Source organism: Amblyomma maculatum, chromosome 1 (genome assembly GCF_055883805.1).
Source record: "Amblyomma maculatum isolate TAMU_Amacu chromosome 1, ASM5588380v1, whole genome shotgun sequence".
In the NCBI taxonomy this organism is placed as follows: Eukaryota; Metazoa; Arthropoda; class Arachnida; order Ixodida; family Ixodidae; genus Amblyomma; species Amblyomma maculatum.
Window position 1 is genome coordinate 209,124,030 of NC_139344.1, and position 12,365 is coordinate 209,136,394.

The 12,365-nt window shown below is 45.1% G+C and overlaps 1 protein-coding gene across 5 annotated transcripts in view; it reads right to left on the reverse strand.

Annotated features, from left to right (window-relative positions):
* kat80 (katanin p80) overlaps positions 1 to 12,365 on the reverse strand; it is a 200,365-nt gene that overhangs the window by 28,994 nt on the left and 159,006 nt on the right. For 4 of the 5 annotated variants that reach the window (XM_084590174.1, XM_084590172.1, XM_084590175.1 and 1 more), the window contains one exon: positions 7,530 to 7,604. In XM_084590174.1, coding sequence (XP_084446300.1) covers positions 7,530 to 7,604 — 75 coding nt within the window. Of the gene's footprint in view, positions 1 to 3,287; positions 3,495 to 7,529; positions 7,605 to 12,365 lie in introns of those variants that run through there. The other variant, XM_084590177.1, reaches the window with a different exon arrangement.

Consider the following 12,365-nt stretch of genomic DNA (forward strand, 5'->3'; position numbering starts at 1 on the left):
GACATCAATGATGATCTGCTTTCAATTCAGAAAAGAATATTCTTTAGAAAAACAAAATCATGGTGATAGGTGGTTACCCTTTGCACCTGTAAAACCCAAGCTAAGAAATGAGAGAAGCGCCACATGTACAGCTAAAAAAGCACATGCTCCCGACAGTCCTGCTAGATGTTTGCGTAGTCGTATCATGGTTTACTATGCCTCCGGTACTGACCCTGGGACAGGCATCAACAGGAATTTTACACGGACATGAAAGTAAGAACAAAAAAGAATTAGTAATGTGGGGGAAGCAAAACCAAGCGATTTATACTAGAAATGTCCTGCTAATATAATAGTCCCATAACCATATTTACTTTGGCATCATTTGCTGCATAATACAGTTAAACCTCCATATAACGAAGTGGGTAAAATCAGCAGTTTACTTGGTAAAACTGAAATTTCCCAACATCAAAATTTGTCTTCTGGTATGCAGAGAACCCCCAAAAACATTTCACAGGGCAGTTTAATTGTTGTGGCAGTGGGCGTTACGTCAGTCATGGGGACAGCATGCCCGTATAGTTTTCATTTCATCATCATCGTTGCCCTCAGGAATTGAGAGTCTCTAATCACATCGCCGATTTGATGGCGTGTTTAGATGCGTGGGAGCGAATCAGGAAAATGAAGGCTGGCAGCAGCGGGCCACGCTGGCTTTCCAGCTTTGCTTTCTCAATATTGGCGAAAGCGAGAACAGTGCCCTCCATTGCACCAAATCAGCTGAAACTGTTTCACGCTGCACACTGCCTCTTCATGCTGCGTCAGTAAGGTCGTCCTTACTCGCGTGCACATAGAGTCCAAGTGGGAACGGAAGTGTGTTTGGTCATTGTGGCTGCACACTGCATAGACGCTCGTGCTGCCTAGTGGTTTCCTCCGACACTACATTCGCGAACCTCACCCATACTGCCACCGATAGCATAGCAGATGGCCATGCACTGCTGCCTTCAGAGTGGCATGTATGCATTCTGGTGAGTACTTCGGTACGTGCCCCTCTCAACCTTTCGAGCTCGCGGCACAGTTCTTCCACGGGTTCGTTTCGAGCTAGCAACAAAATTTTACTACATTGAAAGTGTGGCAAAATTTACTTCGTTGTACTGAAGCAAAAAATGCATAATGTTTTATGGACAACACGAAGTTGTGAAAACCAAATTAGTTCGTTACATTGAGGATTTTCCTACACTGAAGTTTTCCCCATCGAGGTTTAACTGTACCCTGTCATTTGCTGTATAGCTGTCATCAAAGAGACAAAGAAAAAGTTTCAAATGTATCTCTCAGGGAAGTGTACAGGGGCGACAAAAAAATGCGAACAGCATAGCAGCTACATGCTCAGCAGTTCTAATTTTCATCTCACTGATAACTGCATGATAAGAAGTAGACACTAGAATTGTCCATAACTGAATCTAGCATCTTTTTGTTACCACCAAGCACGACAAAAAAAAAGAAAAAAAAAAAAGACCAGCAAAGAGTGCAGGCATTGCGCTGTTAGAGTTTCCTTTTATTGCGACGGTACAAACAGACAGCAGGGTGTCAGGTATACTCGCTGTCAGAAGAGCCAAGTAGAAAAGAAAAGGAAGGGGCACAGTGCCAAATTGGTAAAACACATTCTTGAAGCATGCGGCCGGTTCTGTACACTATGTCAATGATGAATGCCTTTTAGCACTGATATAGATTTGAACCACGATATAACGAATTTCAATATAACAAAGTTCGTGATGTAAGAAACTTTGTTCATTTCAGTTTCTAGCTTCCATTGAAATGCACATATTTTCCCCCCCTTAAATTAACAAAGTAGTCTCGCACCAAGTTTTGATACAAGAAGTTTTTCAGAGCATAGAAAGCAAACTTCAGCAAACTCCACTGCCAGGAAATTAAAAAAAGATAGTTTACTTGTCGAAAACCATGCAGCACATTTTCAAGGGAACACAGTTGAGGAAAAAAGAAACTTTTCCCCCACCGCAAAGCCCTGTCTGCTTGGATGTTCAAATAGCGCATGTGATGTTTTGATGCCCCGAACGACGTTCTAACTGGACCAATGCTGTCTAGAGCATCTATTTTATTCACTGGCACGCAAAGACATGTCGAGACAGTCATTTCATTTTCTTGCAATGCGCTTGAGATAAGCCCATCTTGCCACGCCACAGTGGCCAGTGATTAGACCGCTCGACTGCTGATCCCGAGGGCGCGGATTCGATCCTGGCTATGGGGAATGCTTTTTGTCGGAAGCGAAACACAAAGTGCCCATTTGCTGTCGGATGACAGCGCACATTAAGAACCCCATGAGTCAAAATTTCTGGAACCCTCCTCTACGGCATCCTTCACCTATATGAGTTCAGGATGTTAACCCATCTCATGGCAACGCTATCGGCCCTGTGAAGTGCGGACACAGTCAATGGCTGATAAATCACGTTTGGTGAGCACGCCAATGGCGCCCGCAGTCGATATTTCTAAGAATGTAGCCCGCGGTCCACAAAGCTATTTTGCGGTGACCTGCTTATTGCACGTCTCGTTCCATGACACAGGAGTTGCAGGACCATCGGTCGATGGCCATCTTGCGAGTGACATGGTGCCGACACTACCATCCGCAGTCTGCTCACTTCAACGCAGTGCGACAGACGCAGACTGAACCGGCGTCATGTCGTGCTAGTGTGACAGCCCTTTAGAAGATCTCCTATTGTATTTGCGTTCAGTGTGCAGGCTGTATGAAAGCGTGCAATCTGCCATTCAAATTCAGCCATGACTGATGTTACTGCAGTTCGACTTTGATGGTTTGACCTTGACGATGGCTGAAAGTCAAATTACCACGCAAACACGAAACCTGGCTTTTGGATTGAGTAGAGCCATCACCATAAAAGTTTGCGTCTCCTATCCACTGTCGAGCCTGGTGGCGAAGGTGGCCTTAGCTACTGCGAAAAGCTTAGACAAAAATACAACGCTATTTAGAATAAACGCAAGATGTATTCTAAAGCAATATTTGAAGTTTCCCAGAGAATATCGCTGACATATATATATATTTTTCTGAATGCAAAGAATTTCATATTTTCTGCCGCAAAACGTTAGGGGTCCTTAATCATGGGGACAGTTGTAATAAACCGAGAGGAAAAAATCGGCACACTACAGATGGCAGTAGAAAAGCTGCAAGTAGTCGACAGACATATTTTCATTAGATCAAAGATGCAGTTCATGAAATAACATTTGTATCATCTGTGCAGTAATCTTCAGACTAATGAATGCAAAATTTAAAGAAGAAATATGTTTGGTTTTATTGCTTTATGTGGTTTAATGCCCCACAGCAAATTAGGCTATGAGGGATGCTGTAGTGGAGGGCTCCAAGTAATCACAACCACCTGGGATTCTTTGATGGGCACAGCATCTTGCGTTTCATGTTCATCAAAATGCAGCCCCAACAGATGGAACTGAATCTGGGTACCCAAACTCAGTAGTTATGCATCGTAACCACTGAGCCACTGAGGCAAAGAAAAAAAAAACAAACGAAATATGAGTAATTAAGTTGAGCGTGCAAAGGCGAAACATGGTTCGAAAAACGGCGATTTTCATTTAAAAAATCACTTGGGTTTTGGACTGTTGATCCTTTCTCTATTGCATATAAAAATAAATTGGAGCAGGAAATGATAGAGAAATTATGGAAAAACTCGATCAAAGCACCCAAAGTGGCTAGAAATTGTGCAGATCGGACACATTTTCGATGACACCCTTAGCCATTTTCAAGCGCGTAATGCGTCAAAAAGTGGTGTCACACGCCACTGGGCTCGTGCAAAGCAGTAGGCCCATGCTTTTCCCTTCTAAGGCTAGCTTTCACACTTCATAAACTTGTGAAAAGTAATAATACAGTTGAATCCCGCCACAACGAATACCGCCACAACGAAATTTCCGCGACAACGAATAATTTTTTATTCCCCGCGAGTATCCTATAAGAATTAATGGCCTAAATTTCTCTGCACAACGAACCATTTTTGCAGAGCGTTTCCGCTTCAACGAAATTTTCGCGTTCAAAATCGAAACCGAAACTAGTTTTATTGGCGAGAAGTCCAAGTCAAATCCAAAGCCACATTAAGCATGAAATCACGTGATTGCAGTTCCGCCATTTTGGCTTTGTGTCGTGGTCGCGTTGTTCACTCGCTGCCTTTCTCTTCGACAACGACGAGTTTTCATCCGCAGGACACGATGGCAACGCAAGTGAAAAAACGCAAAACTCTTTCCCTTGAGCAAAAAGCTCAAATAATCGCCCAAGCAGAAAGCGGAAGGAAGAAAGCGGCAATTGCTGAAGACTTCGGAATTCCTGCAAGTTCGCTGTCAACGATTCTAGGCAATAAGGACAGCGTGAGAATGGCACTTGCTTCAGGCACATCCTCGAAGCACAAAAAGGTGACGCGGCCCCTCCATGAAGAGTTGGACAAAGCAGTGCATGCGTGGTTTGTGGAAGCACGAGCCAGCAACGTCCCCCTGTCCGGAAGCATCGTCCAGCAGAAAGCCTTGAACTATGCATGCCTACTTGGCATTGATGATTTTAAAGCCAGCATTGGCTGGCTAAACCGTTTCAAGGCTCGCCATAACATCGTCGGAAAAGTGTTGTGCGGCGAGTCAATGTCAGCAGACGTGGACGGAGCAGCTGCTTGGAAGGCGAGTAACATGGCCGGAATTTTAAGCAACTTCGCGCCTGCAGACATTTACAACGCCGACGAGACCGGGCTATTTTACGAGATGTTGCCGGCTAGGACGCTCGACTTCAAGGGGCAGCGCTGTCACGGCGGCAAACACAGCAAAAAACGCATCACAGTGCTGCTTTGCACAAACATGGATGGCTCGGACAAGCGTCCGCCGTTAGTCATAGGCAAAAGTGCCAAGCCGCGCTGTTTTAAGGGAACTCGTAGCCTACCTGTGCAGTACAAGGCAAACAACAAGTCATGGATGACCCGCGCTATTTTCACCGAGTGGATGATGGCATTCGACCGCGACATGAAGCGGCAGGGCCGTAAAGTTTGCTTGCTTTTGGACAATTGTTCAGCGCATCACTCCGACGAAGTCAAGCTCACTAACACGGAGCTGAGGTTTTTCCCTCCCAATTGCACGTCTGTCTTACAGCCTCTCGATCAGGGCGTGATTCTTAGCCTGAAGCGCGCTTACCGCGGGAGGTTAATTCAGCGGCTGCTTTTTAACACTGAAACCGGCCGAGACACGAAGGTGGACTTGTACGTGGCACTGCAGATTATGTCTGCTGCCTGGAGCACACTGGGGCGCTCAGTAATCGTGAACTGTTTCAGGCACGCCGGATTTGCCGAAGGTCGACCCGTACACTCTGCTGGCCTAACACCAGGCGTTACAGACGACGACGAAGAGGCGTCACCGGCTCCGGGGATCGCGGCCGCCTGGAAAACGCTGGGAGAAATAGGAACCGTGCCGCCTAATCTCGAGCTCGACGAATACATCGGCGCTGACGCTTGTGTTGTTGTTCACGAAGATGTGAGTGATGAGCAGATCATAAAAGCTGCCCGGAATGATAAGGACTCTTCCGATGAAGAAGACGACGACGTACAGGAAGCGCCGGCTGCGGCAACCGCCGTACAGGTGATGGACGCTTTTGATGTCATCAGGAATTTCGTTGCTGTCCGAGACGACGATGTTGCAATGGGTTTGCTGACCGAGTGTGAAAATCGCGTGACGGCGTTGCTCGCCGTGAAGCGTAAGCAAACCAAGCTTACAGATTTTTGGCATTAAACGCCTTTGCTGCTGCTTGGGCAATTCTTTCTGCGTTTCACGTCAAATTTTTGCGATAACGAAGTTCCGCGAGAACGAATTTTTTTTCGTGCACCGTGAATTTCGTTATAGCGGGATTCAACTGTAATAATAATAAAGTTCCCAACAAAACTAAGCGGTTTTATTGGATATCATATGGCATGATTTTGGACATGCCACTGGCTGGCAGCGCGAAATGCAGCCATAGCCCATGCACTCATTTTGCAACACGCAGATCTCCCTACATGTGCTCCTGCACCACTGTGCTCCTCATTTCAATTGATGTCAAAAATAAATGTAATTTTCTGTCTCAAATGTATTGGTGGAAACAATAGTTCAAGGGAACCTGCAGCAGTTCCCAGTGGTGTGCAATGGAGTCATCCACTGTACCTAAGCCTATCCTTGATGAAGGCAATGCTTTTGAAGGGGCTGGCCGGGCTCTCGAGTTTCACTGATAGCACAGATGAATTCATTAGCGCATGGCTAAAAAAAGCATCAAGAATGAAGACAGAAATAGTCTGGAGTTGGTGTGCACCTTTACCTGAGATCAGTGCTGCAAATATAATGGTGAGTGGCACGGCACATCCAGCATGCGGACAATCAAACTCTCCATCCACGAGTTGTTCAAAAAGAGCTCTCAATAATACTAGAGTTGTGTTGCAAGAGCGTAATGTGTCCCACGTCTATTGTGTTGTCGACATATTCATCCTGGCGTGCTGCTCAGACGGACAACGCAAACAGTGAAGCCCACTCTGAGCCAGCCCAAGAGAGAGTTTCATCTTATCGCCCCCATCTAGCCAAGACAACTTGTTCTGGGGATGCCATTCATAAATAAGAATTCCAAGGGAAAAAAACTTGTGGCACGAGCGAGCTCTAAAGTCAAGCATTGCCCCTGGATACCCTGGCCTGCTCATTTCATACAGATATATCACAGCTATGCTAAAACAGTAAACAAATTTTGTACCTTTCAATCGCCTTTTTCTCAACTTATTATTTTGGGTCAAACATGGCTTTTGTGCAGAGCATTTTAACCACTTACTTTTGTCTAATGAAGACCAGATTTGGCACACATGACCTCTAAGATGTGTAGAGTGCACTTATCTATGTTTTAATGCAATCAGCAATATGTTTCAGCAGGAAAATTTTCAAAATATTAAGACATCCATCACTGTAAATGAAGCAACAGATATAAAATTGCCTAAAAAATATTGCACGCCAAGGTAACAGAATTACTTTGCCTAAAGGCACTCAGTGGAGTGTTGGGGACCAGAAAAATCATTTTCATTGCTCTGCCATGCTTACTAGTATGCCCAGCAGCTGCACAAACATGTTCTGTATTTTACTTATGCATGGCATGGCATTTTAAACATAAAAGCAGTTAGCTATCTTAGAACTAACTAAAAACAGATTTGGGATGAAGAGAGGAAGCTCTGTAAGTAGCAAAATTTTCAACCACCTCTCATCAATATTCAAAAAAAAAAAAAAAAAGAATGGTACTGAATGAAATGAAGTTCTGAACAAAAAAGCATTCTCCTTCTCTGCTTGAAACACCTCTTAAGAAGAGTGAACACTTGTCTAGGAAAGAGTCCTAGCTACAGCTGAATACAAGCCACAGATTATTTCAGCTATTATTTGAAGAAAACAAAAGACAAATGCAGTTTTACACCACAATATAACTTCCAAAGCCAAGCAAAGTCCACAGAAGAAGAAGAAGGAAATGTCTATAGGCAAAAAAAATCATTACTTACGACTCGTATTTACTTTGAAGAAGGCCAAAAATAGCTGGCAGTATTGTCTGGCACATATCTAAGGTCCATATTTGCCTGCAACAGACAAGTTCACTGCAATTCAGAATGTGCACAGAAACGAAGAGGGTGAAACAGAAAAGACGTATACAACACACAAGCAAACAAAAATTCACGAAGTCATCACAGTTAAGTTGGACATCCAACATACATTTTCTGCATATTTTACTATGAGGTGAAAGAGTAAGTATTTAAGCTATTTGATCCAAAATTATTCTTTATATAGATCTCTTTATTTCAATTTTCTTCAACCATAATATTCAATAATCACCCCTGCTTACCAAATTTTATATCCTGCGAAAGATAAGCACTGTCGACTATCGAAAAAAACAAAATTGAAGAATACGAATGATAAACTTGGTTCTTGTTAGCCATCTATTAAAAAACAAAATTGCATCTTTCACCTCAGATTTCTGAATAAACAAAACCAAGAAGTGAAGACTCGTAGGTACAGCAGAACCTGGTTGACACATTTTTTTTTTTTTTAAATAAGAGGAAGAGGAAGCATACTATGCGAGAAAAGGTGTTATCCAAACCTTGCAAAAATTGCAACTCTTGAAAAGGGTATAAAGGTATTTAATGACGATTTCAGTTTAAAAAAATTGCAATTTAGCATTTACTGGCACCAGGTTTTTTTTATCTAGTACTCGCAGAACTCAGTCTGCATTTGCATTGTCTTTAGTGTGGAAGAAACCCAACACATCTGCAGCCTCAGTATATTGCCGCATACCGTTCAAATTTGTATTTGGTACAGCTGCTGGCATGCGGCCTTTTCAGTGTTATTGCACTCGTTGTTTGTTCATAGTCATTGCCATGAGACGCAGCTTTATCATTTTATTTGTCGCGCAAGATGCACCAAGATGCATCTCGAAGATTCCAATCACCCACGTGTGTTTCTACAATGTTCCAGGTTATGCTAGTCATCGTTTGTGGTTTTACCTAGATGTTTCTTCACCAACTTTATACCGAGTGCTGACGAGTGAAACGGGCATTCTCAGTTCGATAACCAGCAAGCACGTTTGCTGCTATCGCCACCACCGAGTTGATCAGTTCTCTTGCGGGCGCAGGTCAGCCCTATAAGGAGTTGATTTCAATGTTATTATGCCTGTCTTCTCTTTTGTGCTTGCGGCTTTGTCCCTACCATGTGACAATATTTGGATGCTTTGCTTCTTTGCACCAATGTACTGAGGGGACACTGCTGCAGCTGCTGACTGTCAAAGTTTTCTTTAAGTGCTTCACTGTAGTTCTCAGATGTTTAGCTCCTTAGCCATTAAGGAGCGCAAAGGCAGCTCATACGTTAGGGGCTGTTTTATTTTCTTTCATGAGTTTTTTCGCTTCTTCACACATAGGTGCTGCAGAGAAGAAGCCACAGAGGTTGATCGCCACTGCACTCCAGTTGATGCATGCTGCATGCTCCGAGGTTCAGCTCCCTTTCACGTGCAGTTGGTAGCTAAATTTAATGAGCAACCAAAATTGATCCAAATTTTGAACATATTAACTGGAAGATAGTACAGCCAAACCAGGATATAACAAACCCGCATAATTCCAATTTTGGTTATATTGAACTAACGGAATATCCTCTTAAAAATCCCATGTAAAAGCATAGGAAAGCTGCGTCGTATATCGTACGACATACGACATGAGCGTGAAGAACGAACTCCAAATTCGCCAGCCATTCGATATATCTAACTCTGCACCACGCACTGGAAGGTGCACTTTCCCCAAAGACGATCACATCACCCTCGGACGTTTGCCACGTGACATTTTCAAGCTACGCGCGAAAGGAATGAGGCAGAACAGTTCGGCGACGGCTGGTCTAGGGGAGTGCCGCGCCCTTTCACCAAAGGCGCGCGCATCTGCGGTGATCATTTGCCACGCGCCAGCACGTGACGTTTGCAAGACATGTGCGTGAAGGAACGAGAAGGAACCAATTTGGCAATGGCCGGTACGGAGCAGACGCAGCCAATGCAGCTGTGGTGTTCGAGAGGGGAGAAACAAAGCGATAGAGCAAAGCGCAAGGGTGCGTCCATTCTTCTGCCAAGCTTCTTTTCTCTGCTTCCTCTCTCTTTCCTGGTCTTCGTTCACAGTAGCAGGCACTACGTATGCGCTGACAAGCTAGCTCAGCCCGTAGCAGACGTTGTACGCTTTCTCCAGTGTGTGTTGTGAACCTTCCAAGCGTGGCGGGTAACGTGCGATGAGTGTCTTGTGTTGTCATGCCGAATGTGTGGCGTAGAGTAAGCTACGGCGGCTGCGGACGTTACAAGGGCACCGTGATGTTCACCAGACATCTATATTTCGTTTCATACATCAAGTGCAACACTGCCAAAGCTACAGCTCTTGTTTGCACTCCTCGCATTCGTGATGAAAAATAGTGCCTGCTCTTGACGAGAGGAAATAATAGTTGCTTTGTCTGCAAGCTTAATACATCTTACATTTGCCGACTTTATAAAAAGCATCTTTTGTAGGGATAAAAGATCGCATTCAGGTGTTTTGTATGTTTTGTCTGTAGTTTTCGTTCATGTCGCGTTTTCGCTACCCCGCAACCCTGCCAGCAGTGCCCTCCGTGCTGCGCAGCGCAGCAACTGCGAACTGCCTCTTCAGAGCGGATTTTTTCTAAAAGATCCGCACTACGAAGTTGTCCAGGCATGCAAAGCAAGTTATTGCAAACGTGTATGCTCGGAATAAAGCCCGTTTCCGCAGAAACCACTCGGCCACGAAAAGAGCGTGTAGTGATACGCCTCTTTTTTTTTTTCTTGCGGACTAAGCTTTCGCTGCGTTGCACCTGATGTATGAAACAGAGTATAATTCCAGCCCGCCTCTAGGTTTTTTACACCTTCTCGATGCCCCAAAGCTCAATCATTACAGCGAAATCGTAGTGCCTAATATTTTAATCCGCTTCAATAATTAGTGTTCTGGCACCGATGTGAGCGACAAACGACGGCGAAATTCGTTAACGGATATGACATTTCCTTCTCGTTTGGGCGCTGCTTCGCTGATTGGTTGGGCATGCACTTTAGATTTTACAATCGAATTTTCTTCAAGTTACTACGCAGAAAACAAATAAAACGTTTTAGTTCCATGTATGTTCTTGAAGTGCTTGTAAAGGTAGGGACTGTAAACTCAGGCAAATGCGGTGTTGTCAACAAGCGCAGTGGAGCGTCCGCTTGCTGTGATGATGGTGATGGTAGCTTTGCCCCTTGTAGCGGGTCGTTGCTGCCTGCCGGTGAGTCGGAGCCAAAAATGAAAAAGCTTAAAAAAGAAAAGAAAAAAAAAAGAAAGAAAGATGTCTGTCAATTCGCTATCATGACTCTACGGTCACAAGCACAAAGGTCACACAGCCGTCACCAAAAGCTGCCGAGGTCGCAGGGCTCCCCGTTGCCACCAGAATTCGAAGCGCCGCTTTGTGGTCTCCCCTCCTACAGGCTCCTCAACTCACAAAGCAGCTGACAACGTTCGGATCTCGGTGGTTGGCAAAATCGCTGGACAGTCCAAAATCACGTGGCTGATTGTTTCTGCCGACGCTCCACAGATGGCACAAGTTGTGTCGAGATCGCTCGTGAAGCGCGCTTGATACACCCGAGCCTGCAGCACTCCGCAGCGGACTTCTGCCAGCAGGACACTGCCCAGGGAGTTGTCATATAGTCGTGACCTTCTTGCTGGCCCTGTACAGGTACAGGGTAGGCTTCGCCATAGCTCCTGTACGCCATTCCTCCGTCTCCGCCTTCCACATTCATTCTCGAACTTTCGCACAAGTAGCGCTTGAGTGATTCGCGGCAACAGCAGCAATGGAAGCCGGCGGAACACCAAAACGGCGATGCAGATTTGCCAACCGTCGGGTCCACCTCATCGACACCCTCGCAAAGATGGTGTGGAGCAGCATCTGGTGGGCTAGGCTAACTTTGGGCAGCCGGAGAAGCTGGTCCTCATAGCACAGCTTTGCAGCGTCGTTACCATGCTAACGACGCTGCCAAAAAGCGCGGCTACAGGTTGAGTTGGACAGGCAACCATGGTGGATAGCTTCCGCTACGTCAACGGAAAATTGCGTTTCTCATAGATTCCGCCCAAGTTTAGAACTGGGCGAGCGAAATGGGAGAGGGGCTCCCTCTCAAACTGGCTAAGATGTGCTGTTCTTTTTTTCTTGTATATAGAATTTTATAAACCGAATAACTCAAGTTTCCTCATGCCAATTTTTGTAATTCTTTTTTAACTAACGGCGACACGGTGCAAAGAACATAGAGGTTGGCTGGAATTAGCGGCCCGAAGGACGCCACTGTGCCCCTTAGAGAAGCGAGCTGTTGATCTTTGTCGTCATGCTGAACGTGCGGCGCAGCATAAGCTATGGCGGCTGCAGACGTTAAGAAGCGGCAAATTTGTTTTTCTTTTGCGAAAGTCGCCCATCCTTGTCATCATGCCGAATGAGTAGCATAGCGTAAGCTATGGCGGCTGTGGACATTAAGAAGCGGCAGATTTATTTATTTTTTTTTTTTGCAAGAGTCGTCCAAACTTACATCTATCAAGCAACGAAAGCACACGGTCAGCTGCGATCATGACACCGGCTTTTAGCATTGTTCACTTCAAACGGCATTTGCAGCTATCACGCTTTCCAATCATTTTGTGGCAGTGGATTCCGTCCGCCCCAAGCACAGCGTGATAAATCGAACCAGGCTTGTGTAATCAAGCCATTACGGGTACTCTGCCATGTTTGCTCTCCATCACCGCAGGAGCTAACATCAAAATTATAGTAAAAAAAATAAACACACCGTGACGTTATCGCTGCGC